The 17,454-nt window shown below is 40.7% G+C and overlaps 1 protein-coding gene across 1 annotated transcript in view; it reads left to right on the forward strand.

Moving 5' to 3' along the window:
* Nucleotides 1–16,060: 16,060 nt before the first annotated feature.
* The window catches only part of LOC110168421 (metabotropic glutamate receptor 2-like), a 51,375-nt gene continuing 49,981 nt past the window's right edge, over nucleotides 16,061–17,454 (forward strand). The window contains exon 1 of the mRNA XM_055160915.1: nucleotides 16,061–16,315. Coding sequence (XP_055016890.1) covers nucleotides 16,061–16,315 — 255 coding nt within the window. The remainder of the gene's footprint in view (nucleotides 16,316–17,454) is intronic.

Genomic DNA, 17,454 nt, shown 5'->3' on the forward strand with positions numbered 1-17,454 from the left:
ACCAATCACAGAGCGGAACATCCGCTGAGCCAATGAGACGCTTCGATACACTGAAGCGATCGACACGCAGAGAGAAGCAGTCGGGGGAGGGACCGACACTTTGACACTTTGGTCACGTGAGCGGCTGCTGCGAGACGAGCTCCGAGGCAGCGCTTCGGAGCAATTTGTTTCAGAAAGAACGAGACGTGCTCCGGAGCTCCGTCTCATTTGACCATCACTACATGAGAGCTTCAGTTCTGAATAAAAAATAATTCAGCTCATCATGTAAACACATAATGAAAATGATTATTTGAAATTAAACTTAGTCCGAAGTAAGTGGGTTGTTTATTCTGATTTTAAAGCTGAATTAATTTATTCCTCGATCATGTAAATGTTTATTCTTCTTAAAAATAAAATAAATAAAATTCTAGTCGTTCAGCGCATGCTCGTTGGGTCGTCCTTCTGACGCGATCCGGCTCCACCAGTCCTGGTTTCGGACTTTCATTCATTGCTCTTTGGATTTGCAAGCGGGATGCGGGAGTGGGCTGAGGTAGAACAGCAGGTAGAGCATTTGTCTTCTTCCACCTTTCGCTGACACTCTTCCCTTTTCCTCCTCAGCTGACAGATGTAAAGCGTGATGACAGATTTCTCCAGCTGCTGTTTTATTACGATCAGAATGACTGCGAAAAAAGTTTGGATCATGTTTGTGTCCATTGTATAACGACAAACCAAGATGACAAAAAAGCCGGTATCCAGCTGAAGTGTGGCTTTTCTTCCGGTCGATGTAAATACGTTTGTGCGCTTCCTGTCCAATCAGAATCCTTCTCAACCCCCAGCCGTTGAGTGGACTTTTAAAAAGGAGATTTAACATGTTTCCCATGTAAACCTCAATTCATGTTCTTTCCATGTAAACTTGAAGGAGAATATTTTAATTCCGAACTGTTTTAATTCAGAACAATAAATTTGGAATTAAAAAACATCATGTAAACATGGCCAGTGTGACATTAAACGCATCTACCTTACATTTATTAAATTACAAGTGGATTTAAAGTTCAAAATTACCTAGTAAAACAGGCATTCTGACTGTGTGTGGGATTGCTGCGCCACAGATCTGACCTGTAACTTGGTCTGGTTTAGTCTCCATGATGATAGAAAGATAATATATACTGTGAAATCAACAGAATCTTCACGGAGAAAAGCATATGACGGACCCTCTACCAGAAAAGTTACACAATGCATCTTTAAGTGTGGAAAAGTGTGTGGTGAAATTGGAACAGGCAAGGTTCAGTATATCCTAGTGGCTGCAGCTCAACAAATATATTGTATTTTTGTGCATGTTGTGAGTATTACAATCCAAATTGTTGTTTACCTGAGCAGCCAGTCACTTTTTCATTCTGTTAGAATACTGACGAGTCTGGAATCAGAGCGTGAAAATCCTCTGTCCTAACTTAGAATGGTCAAATCACGGCTGCTAATTTGTGCAGAAGACATCTCTTGCCAATTCTCGTAACAATTCTTGTTATTCTTGTAACAACAGAACAAAACATATCACTTCTTTTGCCTTTGGTGTTAGTGTGGTGCTGTGATTGTTGATTCTGCAGAAATCTGTGTTTTTTCTCAGTCCTCTGCATTTTTTTCCCTCCTTTTTTTACATATAAGTCACAATGTTTTTTTGTTGTTGTTTTTTTTTGACTCAAACAAACCATGCGTCTCTGTTTCGTTAACCACCTGTCAATCAAACAGGCCCACACTTTTTTGTAAAGTTTGATCAAAGCGTGTTCTGACCAATCCGTGCGTCATTCGTTCATTTGTTTTTCAAAATAAAACCAAAAATAAAAAAACTAAAAAACAGCTATTTTCTTCATTGTTTGTCTCCGAAACCAAAATGAAAAAACAGATAACAATTTGTTTATTCAGTTTTTTGGAAAAAACAGGTAACGACTGTTTCCGGTTCCATGACTTAAACTGCGATGCTGGACCTTTGCGCCTCATACAAACTGAACCAGGACTAAAACAGGACTAAACCGGTCTCAGTTGTGGTCTGGTCCTGGTCTCAGTCCTGATCACCCGACAGTCTACGCGGACACACCTCCAGCCCCGTCCCGACACTCAGTACTGGTTTAGTCCTGGTTTAATCCTTGTTTAGACCTGTTTTAGTCCTATTTTAGTCCTGGTTCAGTCCGTATGCGGCACAAAAGTTGGGCATCGCAGTTAAAGTCTTGGAAAGGAGAAACGGCTGTTATACGTTTTTTTCCATTATTCATTTAAACACAAAATCGAAAACTGAAAAAAATGAATCGTTATCATTTTTTTTCACTTTGGTTTTGTAGACAAATAATGAAGAAAATAGTTGTTTTTTCCGTTTTTTTTTTAATTTTTGGTTTTATTTTGAAACAACGAGTGAACGATTGATACATGGATTCTGGCTGACCAGGTAAACTTTTGATCATTTAGTTGTTAGTATTTTTTCACTACATGGCTCTTCTACTCACTGTAACATTCTCTGGTTGTTGTTTTAGCTGACTACACCTCATTACCTATAGCCCATACGTATAACTCCATTAGCTTACACAGGTAAAACTATATTATTCACACTTAGATAGAGACAGATGTGGTCCAATATCAGCTCATCCCTGGATTCCCATCTCCTCTTTGGTTGTTTTTGCTCCGTAATACATTTTCGCTCCCTGTTTCCCATCTCCAGCTCCTCCCATAGCCGCTCCTGTCTGCTGCAAATGTGATTTTAGGCTCCTGTTCTCTCCCCGTGCCCACCGGGAATCCACTCCACACATGATGACCTCCAGATCGCATCGCCGGGAGGGACATTTCCATATTAATGCTATGGCCCTTCCCCCGATATGAAGAATATCAAAAAGAGTGGATGGGATCTTTGGCTGACCCATGGCTCCCCACACCTGTTCATTTCTCTGTGAATTTGCAGCCTTTGCCTCCAGATGGGTTTTATTTAGATTTCTCCTCTTGGTGCGAAGTGTGTGAGGTTAGTGTTAGTATAGCATCAGGCGCCGCGGTAAAGAGACCATCTGTTGAAGAAGATGGAGGATCTAAATCATTTGAAGCTAATTTGTCGACATAAATCTGGGTTGGAGCGGTGTAGATTTTCCATGTTGTTTTATATAAAGGCAAATTACACAGACATTTTAAACCGTGCACTTTTTTTTAACCTGGTTGTCCATATCGTTTTCCTTCTTACTAGGTTGTAATAACAATTTGAAAGTTTCTGGAGGGAGCATGTTACCTGCATAATTGCACTGAGATAGAGTTCAAGTTAAAGTAAGTTAAAACCATACATTAATTTGGAACTTTGGAACACTAAATTTCTTAGCCCGATTCATCAGCTGGTTTTACTTTTTGGAAACTGTCTAACCTCGCAGCATTAGGATTTGTTTGCTCAACGGTATAGACGGGTACTTTTTTAAATGTAACCAAGCACTGCTATTTGCTTGTGACTTGGTCGTTTGTAATGCGCCAAATCCCATAGGAAGAAGAGCAATAACGTCTTTCCCCTTGATAAAATTCACCAAACATTCTCTTCTGTTGCCAACACAGAATGTCTGTCTTCGTCTACATCCATCTCGACCGCTTTGTTTACTGTTGTGCTGTACCACAAAAGGGACCCAGACAGGTGCTTGAGTTTGACGTCATGGCTTCACAGCTCTTCACTGATTGGCCGGTGTGCGGTCTACAACTTCCAGGGTTCTTGCAAACCATCTAGTGTATTCCGATTCCAAAAATTTGTGCCATACTGTGGAAGACTATTAACCATGCACAACACGATGGATTCTTACTATATTTGTGAGTACCTTTCTGTTGTGAAATGGCCCGACAAGTGATGGGTGGACTAATCACAGAGCAGCACTGAGGTTTATGCGGAAGCCAAAGGTGAAGCGCCCATACAAACCAAAACAAACATCAATATGGACTACTGCGTTCATGAAAAATGTTCCAAAAGTAAGAGCTTTGTGCGTTTGTAGACAGGATGTCTGTGCTTTTCTCTCAACTGGATGTAACAAAAGTTAAACTTTTTGGCTTGTTTTGCTGTTGTGAAGCTTTGACCAATCAGATTTAAATATAGTCATCACGACGCTCCTTGTTTTCCACTCGCATTCAGTTAGAGCCATTCTAGATGGATAATGTGTAGACCTCAGTTCAGAGTGACACACAGAATATTATAGTCAAAGAAACAACATTTCCATGGAAACAAGCAGGAACGCCAAATAAGAGTCAGATTTGTGGAGACGCAAGCCTGCTAAGAGTAAGGATGCATGTTTTTCAGTACAATAAATGTAACCAAATTGTTTTGTTTTTTTTATTATATTTTTTGGCCAAAAATGTAAATACTGTGGCCTTAAAAATGTTGCAGAAGGTTTGAAAATTACTAAAACTAAATTAAACATCCACCTACCAGCCAAAAATATATACACAGTATAAGAAATCAATGGTAGTGATTATGATTAAATCCACTAATTGGGAGCATGGGGAAAACCAATACTGCAGTTGTGTCTCTGGGCAAGACACTCCCTACTCTTCTCACAGTAATGAGGCAGTACTGGTACAAACGGAAGGGCAGGTGAAAAATGTAAATGAAATAGAATGACTGTCAGTACAAGAGCAGAAAAGTGAGTCTTCTCATCTGTTTAATGCAGATCTGAATAGGCTGTTTTTCTTTTATGCAGCCATTATAATTATTATGATGAAACCTTGGATTGTCAGAGCTTTAGTGTTATTGAGGGTTCTACAGGAGAAATATGTCATGCTTGAGAAGTGAAATAATGACACTTAATGTTTGAAATTAGTCAGACGTCTGCAGGTTTGAGAACACTTTTACTCACACTCTAAGTATAGGCCTGTCAGGCGGGTTTTAAGCTGGAATTTAATCTGTATTTTGTTAGCCAGTATAACACTAATGTTAATGTAATACTATGGTTATGTTTACACTGAAACAAATCACTGTATCACCGTTGAGCATATTTGTTTACGTTTTACAGAAACAAAACTTACAACCGATGCTGTCAGTTTCTGTCGGACTTAAAAAGGACACGACTCAGTGTCTTTGTGTTCTTTCTGTGACAGAGGGGTGTTCTGCTGATGGGGAGTCTGTTCTGTGCAAGTAGTTCTAGCATCACTCTTTCCTGTTTATGCTTTGTTTAAACTGTTTTCCACAATAGTGTCACATGACGGATGTCACAAACCCAGCGAATCAGGAAGGTGCAAATCACAGTGATGTGGTCCAATAAGGACGCAACTAGAGCTCCTACATCAATGTATCAGAGTTTTCAGGCGTCCACACAGTGCTTGATCAGATCTGTACTCAAATGAATTAGTGGGAGCTGGAGGTACCAGATCGTTCCATCTCTGGAGCCGTTTTCCATCGGATTCCTGTGGAACAACACTGCATCCAGAACAAAAACAACTCGAATACATACTAGTGTGGATGAGGCCTAAGTAAGGCCTCAGTGCTGTCAAACATATTCTCATGTTTATTTAGTGAATGTCTCTCCCCACTCTTCACCTCAATTTCAATCATAGAAATGAAATGTTGACCCTAAATAAACTGACCTGTAACTTGGCCTGTTTTCATGGAGATAGATTATTGTAATACCTTTGGCTACATAGTGCACCTTTAACTAACAATATTTAATGGAAAACAGGATTTATTAAGATCAACATTTCATTTATTATCATTATATTTTTGAGTGCTCCTGCTATTGATAGTTTTTTCCATGGGAGTAGATAGGAGTGAACAAAGGGGTCTTTTGTCCCGGGCCCCAGGGTTTTAGGGCCCCAGAACCGGACCCGCTTCCTATTAGTTTATATTAGATTGTGGCCCTGCGATCCTTCAGCCCCCTGGCCCCCAAATTTGTGTTGATGGTCCTGGTTTTGTGTAATAAAACCTACAAGTATCAAAATGCAACAAGCATAAACACATTCTGCTCTTGTAAAAACATAACTTGGACAGTCATAAAAATAACCCAAAATATCATGTTCCAGAGTTTTACAAGATACAAAAATGTGTGTAGTCCTTTTGTCACGGCTGTCTCCTGGGTCAGGGTCTTAAGTGCTCCTCCAGCGTTTTTCACACATTTTTACAGCTCCTTTTCTCACCACAGACACTGTTAGAGGCAAAGCACTTTAAATGTGTCCACCATTTGGGTATTGTAATGCCACTGAAGTAAACAAATGCACCAAGAATCATTTGTGGGCAGGATTTGTGGCTCTTTAAGGAATAGAAACAGCTTGAAATGAAGAGACTTTTCAAATTACATGAACAAAGAGCATCCGCATCAGGCTTATTTTGGAAACACTAATAGTAGCCTACGTTTGGTTAATAAGAGACTGCTGTGGGAAGTCAGCCTGGACAAATGCACTGGGTTTTAAAGACTGCAAAAATAATACATTAAGATGCTTGTTATAATAGTAGTAGAAGTATTAGTAGTAGTAGTAGTAATACATAGTACTAGTGATAATCATAGAAGGAGAAGTACCAGCAGTAGACTAATAGTAATAGTAGTAGTAGTAGTAGTAGTAGTAGTAGTAGTAGTAGTAGTAGTAGTAGTAAGGAATTATAGTTGTGGATCGAGTCAATGCACACTGTTGCCGTTGCCTTGTCATGTTCATTTTTGATTTATGGATCTGCGTTGTGGTCTGCGTGCTTTGAAGTAATTTACCGCCACAATGCTAGGGGGGGGTGAGGATTTTAAAAAGGAATTCGTGTACACAAAATGAAGCGTGAAAAAGGAGGAATGTAGAGCGGTGGTAGAGAGGTAGCCAGGCTGGCACCACCTAGTGCCTCCACTCAATTTCATTTCTCTCCAGTGACTAGGTCAGGAATCAGAATACACTAGAAGGTTTGCAAAAAACCTGAAAGTGCGAGTTCGGGCACCAGCCAATCAGCGAAGAGCCATACATTCTGTATTGGCAAAGATTCCAGAGATTGAGGATTTAAAGCTGGAACAAAGAGAATGTTTGGTGAATTTTATCAAGGGGAGAGATGTTGCCCTTGTTTCTTCTTTCGGGATTTGGGCAAAGCGTAATATACCAGTTAGCCCCATTATCAGCTCATTACATACATCATGACCAAATAGCAGTGATTGGTTAAATAAAAAACATATCCGCCTGCCCGTCAAGGGAATGAATTCTAATGTTGTGCTGTGAGACGGTTCCCACAAAGTGAAACCGGCTGATGAATCAGGCTAGTAGAGACGACCAATCACATCTCTTATTGTTTGCGTCACATCCCCTTTCCCTTGCTGTCGTCGTTTCAATGCGTATTTAGAAAATTTCAGAGGTGCATGTCGGTCAGTGCAGACGCTCTGCGGAGGGGGTTCAAGGCGACGCAGACTCGCTGCATGGCAACGCAGATGATTTGATGCACAGACATAAATTGAGCTTTAGTTGTTGTACTAATAGATAATAGTGTAGTAGAAGTAGTAGTAGTCATCTAAGTTGTAATAATAGTAGTGATACTAGTAGTGGGCGTAGAAGTTGTTAGTAGCCTTACTACTAGAAACAGTAGTAGCAGCAGCCATAGTACTAGTAAAGTAAAAGAGGCAGTAAAAGTAGTAGTAGTAGTAATAGTAGTAGTAGTAGTTGTTGTTGTGGGGGTTGTAGTAGCAGTAGAAGGAGGAAGAAGAGAATCCATCTGAAACATCAGGTGACATATTGATCCATGAGAGAGGATTGATTGAAAGGTCCCGGGTTACAGACCCTCCCCTCATTAGCTAAGAGGAAATGGTTACTTCCTGTATACATTGCTTTGTGTATACTTTTTACTACGGCAAATTGGTCCAGTTTTACATCTACAGTGCACTATATAACATCTGTGGAGAATGGTCTCCAAAGAGAAGTTGCTCCTTTACTGGTAATGTTCCACAGAATGGCATTAAACATACATATTTATATCCATTGAGGAAAGCAGCTGATGCCACAAGGCCATGTTACAAGTCAGATCTGTGGAGAGTACTCTAAAGGCCGTGGACTCTATGCACACTGCCACCATCGCCTGTGGTTTATTCTCAATCACTGGTTCAGATCTGACCTAAACCTGTAATGTTCAAATGTATGGCATTAAACGTAGAGATATATATCCATGGAGACAAGCAGCCAACACTACCAGGCCATGTTACAGGTCAGATCTGCAGAGAGGCGAACCTGCTTACTGTAAGAACCCATGGTTTTTTTAGGTTATAGTAGCATTTAAGCAATTAGGGATGTAACAATAACTGAAATGTCGTGATATCGATATCTTTGCTTACGTGAATAGTTATGGTGATTCTAATGTCTTTATTTATGATTTTAACGTCTTTCTTATTCTGTAAAGCACTTTGAATTACTTACTGAAATAAACTTGCCTTGCCTTGACGTGGTGCAATAGAAAAATGCAGAGGGAACTACATAGATAGACCATGATCCTTTGGTGTTGTCAGTGCAGACTACGTGAAGACATAACTGTTATAAAGCATTTTTAAATCTGAATTCTTCATTTTATAAGAGTACCAAAGGCTTTTAAAGGAAAAAGTTGCATATTTGTAATCCTCCACACAAAATATTGCAATAAATATCGAACTGTGAGATGCATATCGTGAAAATCGTATTGAGGTATTTTGATATTGGTTCAGATCTGACATAGCTGGTTTGGTTCTGATTTATAGACCATTTTAGTCTTTCAAATGAGTTGTTTTTGAGGAGATATTTGGTGTGAAAACTAGAAATCACCCCTTTATGACAACTCAAGATCCAGTACATAACAGTACACAACACATACAGATACAGCAGTACAGACCCGTCCTCCATCTTGGTCCGGCCAGTGTAAAACCTCAGATGACGTTTCAAGGCTGTGGTCTCCTCCTCACTTTCGGTCGAGTTTGAGTTCAGGGCAGAGCTGACTTCCCGCGGGACCCCCACAGTACCATGCATGGTCAAACCGGACTAGATCCTGGCCCGGGATTCCTGCGCTTCACGGCCCCGTTACCATGGAAACAAGAGAGATACTTGGAGAGATAGACAGGAGTGAGAAAGAGAGATAGAGGAGACCAAAAATCTGTGAAGAAGCGCAGTGTGAGGTGTTGCAGGAGATAAATTATTACAGAACAAAGAATGAAGGAGTCTGTGCTTCTGTATTTAGCTTTAGTTAGCTTTAGACATGTTTGCAGGCCACTATTTGTATGATCAATATTACACAGTACAATGACACTACTGCAGTAATGACAATGAAATGATACTGATATATCAATAATTACTTGGGATTGAAATTCACTAAGGAGGACAAAAATGCAAATTATAGCTCATATTTGGAGGAGCTGCAGGAGTTTTTGTTTTGTTTTTGTTCCTCATGCGAAGGCTTGATCGGATGAACAGCTGTAGTGTGAAATGGGGAGAGAGAGGAGAGACATTCAGCAAAAGGTCTTGGCTGTGAGTTAAACCTACAATCACCAAATAACACATGAATAATTCAAACTGAGAAAAAAGATTAAATATAAAGCCAAAAAGTCCAACTACTATCAGCCCTCACCCAACCAAATGAGCATTGAAAGAGACATATGGAGACAGCTTTTATAAGCAAGCTTCATCAAGTCAGTCCCTTTTATATACTTTTCTTTTACGAATCAAAATTTAAGACCCTTTCTAGCTTTTGAATAATTAAATTAAATGGTTAAAGTAAGATAGGAAAATTCATTTCCGGACACTGGGGCAACCTGTCAGGAGCAGTGAGCTTCTGTCATACCCACATCTTGAGCTCAGCTTGGTCAAGGCTACCTTGGCTGGAGGTATTTTTTTTTTATCAACAGTTTTATAAGTTCAAAAATTAATCAGTTTCAATGAAAAACTTGCACTATAGGTTTGCATCTCCACACTCGTAAATAGGCCTGGAGGAGAGATGGTGCGCTGGATTATCCATCCAACACACATTAACACTAACTCGGAGCTCAGGAGCTCGGAGGAGACCGAGCAAAGTTTCTGCAATAGATGGCCCAGTGTCACTTGTAGTATGAAGTGTTTTCATTGTGTTTGGATGCTTTGGTGCTTTAAATGACAATTTCAGTCACTTGTATCACTGCAATATCTTACTGCATCTGTGTCACTGCCTGTGGTATGGTAATCGCTTTCACACATGTTTTTTCCTGCCAGCTAAAGTGCCAAAATAATCTATATACTGAATTATACTATTTATACTTCTTCCTCGAGTTTGTGTAGTTGAAGCACATACTTATTTTCGAGCTCCTGGTACTCGGCCAATGCTAAAGCAACAACAGCTTTCCAGTTAGCGTCCACGTTTTTCTCTAAATCGGACACACGAAACATAATAAAACAGTTAAAGCAGCGTGGACGTGACGTCATATCCGAGATCCGAGTGGGAGATGGATGGAGACGCAGCAAGAGTCGTCCTGCTTGTTTCCATGGAAATGTTGTTCCTTTGGCTAAATTCTTCCACTATATGTTATGAAACATATTTATCTCCATGGAGAATGTTCCAGAGTGTGGTTTTAACTTTCTGTTTTCTCCAGGGGGCTGCCACCTCCAGAACGTTATATACTTAAATGATCAGAACATAATGAAGCGCTAGTACAGAGGTGGCTTTGACTGCTGACCTGCGCTGGAAGAGTCTTGTACAGAATCTGTTGGTTTGTAATGAAGCTTGTGATCTAGTGTCCTTAAGTGGCCCTCCGTTATAATGAGCGTAGTGGAAATTAAAGCAGCAGAACAGGAAGTGTGTCCACAGTATATGTGTGAGGAAATGGGAGTTTGTCAGGCGCTGGGTGTTACAGTGAAACACACAGACACACAGACAGTTTGAGCTCAATCATTTATTCAGTCAAACTTCAGACTCACTTTGGATAATTAAACCAGTGGGATTTGAGGCGACTGGCAGCAGCGTATCCGCCTCAGACACTGTATGTATGTGTGTGTATGTGTGTGTGTGTGTGTGATAGAGATTTGTCAATGAGGAGCAAGTAAGGGACGTGATATTACTCTAAGAATTTGTGTAAAAAAGTCTGCTTTAAGAAAACGTAAAATAAATAGTTTATCCATCTTTGTCCAGAAATTTTCATGTCAAGAATACATTTATACACATTTTACTCTGTGTAATTTACTTGTGTCTTGGGGAAAGTACGCCTCCTCCTTGTCTCTGTGGAGATTACCTGAAATGTTCCACAGTATGACATTAGTTATTTATCATGCTTTTATTCAATTGCAGGTGTTTCTATTATTCAAAATGACATTGTAATTTACTGTGAGCGGGCTTTCCTCTTCATATATCTGACCTGCTGGTGACACCTGCTCCATGGAGATAGATAGGTTTAATGCCATATTGTGGGACATTCCCGAATATAGCAATAATATCTCAGTGGAAACCAGAAGATCTGTCCACCAGAAAAATACATGTTGCACCTTTATAGACTTTTTATTGGTTTACTATGGACAAACCATTTATCCTGAACTACATGTGTCCTTTAGTTTCAAGACACGTGTGACCAAAATATAAAATAAAGATGTCATGGATTAGAGTCATTTCACACTCTAACATCCATCCATTTTCTTCCATTTATCCGGGGACGGCTCACGGGACCAGCAGTCTAAGCAGGGACTCCCAGACTTCTTTCACCCTGGACAGAGGTCCAGCTCCTCCAGGGGGACCCCAAGGCTTTCCCAGGCCAGCTGAGAGACATAGTCCCTCCAGCGTGTCCAGGGTTTCCCCTAGGGTCTCCTTCTGGTAGGACCTGCCCAGAACAGGAGGCATTCGGAACACACGCCCGAGCCACCTCAGCTATCTCCTATCAACGTGGAGGAGCAGTGGCTCTACTCCGAGCTCCTCTCGTGTGACTGACCTCCTCACCCTATCTCTAATCCACAATTTTGTTCTTTCGGTCATTACCACAAAGCTCATGACCAGGTGAGGATAGGAACATAGCTTGACCAGTAAATCCAGCTCAGCTTCCTCTTCATCACAACGGCTCAATAATGTTCACACTTTACAATCATCATAATCTTCTCAAAGTGCAACAACACTGGTAAATATTGAAGGTCTTATATTACACAAAATTTTATTCACAAATCTTTGAGTAGTTTATTAGCCTGTCTACATCTCCAAAGCTCCAAATACTCTGTTCAACCTTGTGATGTCATGCAGTGGTACTTTTCAAATTAACATCCACCTTTTACTTTTAGTTTAGAAGAGACTGGTCATTCCAGGGTTAAAAAATCATCTGAATGATTCTATTGAAGTTGTATGGAGTTTAAAAACACAGTGGAGACTTACTGTATTCCCACATGACATCAAACAGTGGAATTTTACATTTGAGTGAAAAACACAGCTTAAAAATGCGGAGTTTGTGTACTAAGCATGTGTGAATGAAACAAACAACTCCAGGTCTGTTTGTGATGAGAAAACAACATTAGAACATAGAAACCCACACATTCATACTGACAGTCTGAGTGAAATGCCTCGCTCAAGGACACAACAACAGCAATCATTAACTAGAGCCAAACAATAACCTTTCAGTTACTACGTGAGCTACTATAGATGAGGAAACATGGATTGTCAGAGGTCTCCATGTGATTCTCGTTACAATAACACTCCTCATTTCTTTTCTATTCCCTGTTTTTCCTGATCTGACCCAGAAGACGCAGGATTCCCTCATTTGGAGAAAAACACGCCTTTCAAGCACAAACAACAGATATTTGTGATTCAGGAGCAGAGCCCAGCATGACTCACGTCTCAATACGAATGTTTTGGTAAATGTTGGACTTCAAATAAAACGCATTCATGCACTTTTTAATCTTCTAACTAACAAAGAAATGGAGTTTGTTTTCAAGCACTTTATTCATTCATAATTGTGTTTTGTATGGTGGAAAAAGGCAGTTAATGTGATTTACACAAACTGTCGGTCGAGACGTACGGGGATTATCTGAAAGTGGCAAAGGGGCAGAAAGAGAGAGAGAGAGAGGGAGAAAGATGCTGAGAGAGGGAGAAAGAGAGAAAGAGAAAGAAGCAGAGAGACAGAGACAGAAAGAGACAGATAGAGAAAGAGAGAGAGAGACACTGAGAGAGGGAGAGAGAAAGAGAGAGGCATAAAGAGACACACAGAGAGTGAGACTGATAGAGAAAGAGTGAGAGAGCAAGAGAGAGACACAGAGAGAGACAGAGATTTGGAGAGAGAGACACACAGAGAGAGACACACAGAGAGAGACAAATAGGAAAGAGAGAGAGAGCAAGAGAGATCCACACAGAAAGAGAGAGACAGAGAGAGACAAATAGGAAAGAGAGAGAGAGCAAGAGAGAGACACACACAGAAAGAGAGAGACACAGAGAGAGAGAGACAGAGAGAGACACAGAGAGAGAGACATAAAGAGACACAGAGCGAGAGACAGATAGAGAAAGAGAGAGCAAGAGAGAGACAGAGATTGGGAGAGAGAGACAAATAGAGAAAGAGAGAGACAAATAGAGAAAGAGAGAGAGAGCAAGAGAGTGACACACACAGAAAGAGAGAGACACACACAGAGAGAGAGACAGAGAGAGACAAATAGAGAAAGAGAGCAAGAGAGAGACACACACAGAAAGAGAGAGACACAGAGAGAGGGAGACAGAGAGAAAGAGAGAGACACAGAGAGAGAGAGAGAGACAGATAGAGACAGAGAGAGCAAGAGAGAGACACATGCAGAGAGAGAAAGAGAGACAGAGATAGGGAGAGAAAGAGAAGAGTGAGAGAGAGAGGGAGACAGTGAGACAGAGAGCGAGAGACAGAGAGAGGGAGGGAGATAGAGACAGGGAGGGAGGGAGAGAGAAAGAGAGACACACAGAGAGAGGGAGACGGAGGGAGACAGAGACAGACAGACAGAGAGGAAGAGAGAGAGAGCAAGAGAGAGACACAGAGAGAGAGACAGAGATGGGGGAGAGAGAGACACACAGAGAGAGAGAGAAAGAGAGTGAGAGAGAGAGAGAGAGAGAGAGTGTTATTGAAGGAAAACCATATAGAAACAAACGTTGTGATGTTGTTGTGATGTTGTCCTTGGTGAACTCTGCTGCAGAACTGGACTTGGTTTTGCACTGAGATGTTTATGTAAATGTAAATGGCTTTAGGATACATCTACACATTGGAATGCACACTGCTCTTTGGCACTGACTGATCACTTTTTAATAGTTTTTTTTTTTTTTTTTTTTTTTTTATCACATCAACTACATGGTGCCATAACTAAAGTGGTGAAGTGTCTTGCTCAAGGGCTTAATTTGATCCAGTCATAGTTTTCAAGTCAACAGTTACATTTACATTCATAGGGATGCAAAATCCAAAATGATGCTAGTGTACTTGTATGGAGTTTAAAAACATAATGAAGTACTTCCTGTATTACTGCATGACATCGCAAGGTGGAACAAAATGTTTTTTGTCTGAGGCCCCGCCCACACTAGTACATATTTGAGTCGTTTTCATTGCGAAGGCAGTGTTCATCCACACTAATCCGATTGAAAACGGCTCCAGAGACGGTTCCACAAATTCATCTGAGTATGGATCTGATCCGGCACTGCGTGAACGCCTGAAAACGTCGATACGCTGATGTTGATTCACCGCCAAAACGCTAAGAGGCTAGAATATATGTCCATTCATATATACAGTCTATGTATATGACCTGCAGACGTATAATCTCAGAAAAGTTTAACATGAACCATCTGTAACGCAATAGATGCACAGAACAAACTCACCATCAGCAGAACACCCCTCACAGAAAGAACACATATAATCCACTGAGTCATGTCCTTTAATCTGACACAAATTGAACCACATCAGCGCACAATAGCAAGCTGTTTTTTGATCACTCAGTTTATGCAAATGAGCCATGCTGTTGTAAGTTTTGTTTCTGTAAAACGTAAACAAATATGCTCAAAGCTGTGTGGACAGTGAAGGCTTGCGGTCACAGAAACAATGTGTCTGGAAATGCAAATCGTTTCCGACACGGTGATTCTGTGATTCGTTTCAGTGTGATACAAAGAAATCAACCTAAATATGCAGGGTTTGTGAGCTAAAGGTGAACTATGTAACTTTTTGGTTGGGGTTCTGTTACCTGCTTGTTTCTATGGACATGTCATTGCCCTGCCTGGAATGTTCCACAGTGTGACATTAAACAGCTCTACTTTACATTTATTACATTACAGGTAAATTCCAGGTTGGTTTGATCTCCATGAAGACAGAAAAGTTTAATATCATACTGTGAAACATTCCAGGCAAAGCAATAACATCTCCATGGAGAAAAGCATTTGACGGACTCTCCACGAGAAAAGTTACACAATGCACCTTTAAACATGTGTGAATGAAACAAAACACAACTCCAGATATGTTTTTGACAAGGAAACAACATTATAACAGATCAGAAAGTAGAGAAATATGTACCCTGTGAGCGTAACAGCCTTTTATGCACAGACGCAAACAATTTTGGACAAACATCTGACATTATTTGTTAAAAGCCCGCACAACACAAAACTTTTCAAAAACAAAGATCACTTTTACACATTCGTACAGCTTCATGTGTAACTCTCCAGTCTAATGCCTCTGATCCAAACACAATGTGAACGAAACAATGCCCTGACTGTCTGTGTGTTTGATCTACAGGCTCTCATCTCAACAACAAGACGCCACCAGAGCGATGCTACTGCTGCTACCGCTAAAATAATGGCTTCTATCCCCATCAAACAACCCCTGATTTAAGCTCCGGACCCTTTCAACTACCTCCTTTCATTATCCGCACAATCAAAGCACGCGAGACCCCCAGAAAAGGCCAGCGAACTCCAAGGACATGCCTGCACCGAGACGCCCTGTGGTGGGGGTGCACTCCGGGCCCCTCCGTGCTCATACGCCCCGCTTTAGTTTGCTATTCTTAAGTTTAAGTTTTTTGCTTTCCACATACGGCCAATGCTTTACCAGCGGTTGGCTACAACATGGACGCGAAGAAGGAGATAACGCTAGAGGGCGATTTGATGATCGGCGGACTGTTCCCCGTGCATCAGAAAGGCGAAGGAGCTGAAGATTGCGGGAAAATAAACGCCCAAAGAGGCATCCAGAGACTCGAGGCGATGCTGCTTGCGCTAGATGAGATAAATAAAGATGATAAGATCCTGCCGGGGATGAGGCTGGGGGCGCACATTTTGGACACTTGCTCTAAAGATACGTACGCGCTGGAGCAGAGTCTGGAGTTCGTGAGGGCCTCGTTGACCAAAGTGGACGACAGCGAGTACACCTGCCCGGACGGATCCTACGCCATTCACGACGACGTCCCGCTCGCCATCTCAGGGGTCATCGGGGGGTCATACAGCGATGTGTCCATACAGGTAAGGACATGGTGTTACTTATTATTACTTATTGTATATTATTCATAGAGCCGGGCACATTAATGTGTTCATTTTTTGTTAACTAATTAATTCATTATCGCTAACAATCATTTTTCTCCCCTTAACGCAGTTTTTATTTTATTTTTTTACTGTAAACATCTGTTGCTCACTGGCTTTTATTTTGAAAAAGTCAATTGTGAGTGAGCCTAGAATGTTGCTTACTGCTGCGAAAGCAGGATAAATAAACATGGAGAAGGGTAAGAAAGTTTGACATGGTCATTTTCATTTTAAAGTTCTTCCAGACGGCGCAGTCGACACAGCCAAACTCATTTGTAACACTGCAACACTGAATTGTTTTATCGCCGGAGTTTCACGAGTCTAAAATACCACCTACATGGTGGTACACACTCAGCTGATGCAAATCATTCAATGAAACAAGTGAAGCGAGGCTTTGGCCGACCACATGAGATGCAAAGTGTCAGAGCTGTCGCTCCACACACACACACACACATTTTACGCACAGCGTGTAGGGCACCAAGAGCGTTTAGGGGCATCATTGTGCAGTCAATTGCTCTTCGTAGCAACCCCCACACCTTCTACCCCAGTCTCACTTTTCTTCTGCGAGAAGCCAGTGCCAGCGAGTAAAGTAAAGAGTAAAGCAAGTAAAAAAAAAAAAAAAAGTTCTAGGAATTGACAAACTGTACTGTTTTCTGTTGACTGTTTTTGACTGAGATTCTCATTTTTATATCAGACAGGACAACATTAATGCCCTGGCAGTGGCAATACATTTCAGTTTTGTATTTGGTTTGGTTTGATTTTTACAGTTGAGATTTACACTGAATACTTTATTTTACTGCTACTGATCTCATGCACTTTACTTTTCAATTCAGTTCATTAATTTAAATTCTAGAAATTGACAAACTGCACTGAAATTGGTTCTTTTTTAGAGTAAGATAGTATAGTAGTAAGTATAAACATGGACTTTACAAACTAGTGCCCTGCTACTGTATAAAGAAATGCTGTTTGCATAACAGATGTGTGGCACTTTCATTTACATTTCCAATAAAAGTGGGCTATACACTACTTTTGAATTCATTAATTGTTTTTTTTTTTTTGTATATGTGATTAATGTGAATAAT

Source organism: Boleophthalmus pectinirostris, unplaced genomic scaffold (genome assembly GCF_026225935.1).
Source record: "Boleophthalmus pectinirostris isolate CB_2022bp ecotype Guang Dong unplaced genomic scaffold, ASM2622593v1 HiC_scaffold_3, whole genome shotgun sequence".
NCBI classification, from domain to species: domain Eukaryota; kingdom Metazoa; phylum Chordata; class Actinopteri; order Gobiiformes; family Gobiidae; genus Boleophthalmus; species Boleophthalmus pectinirostris.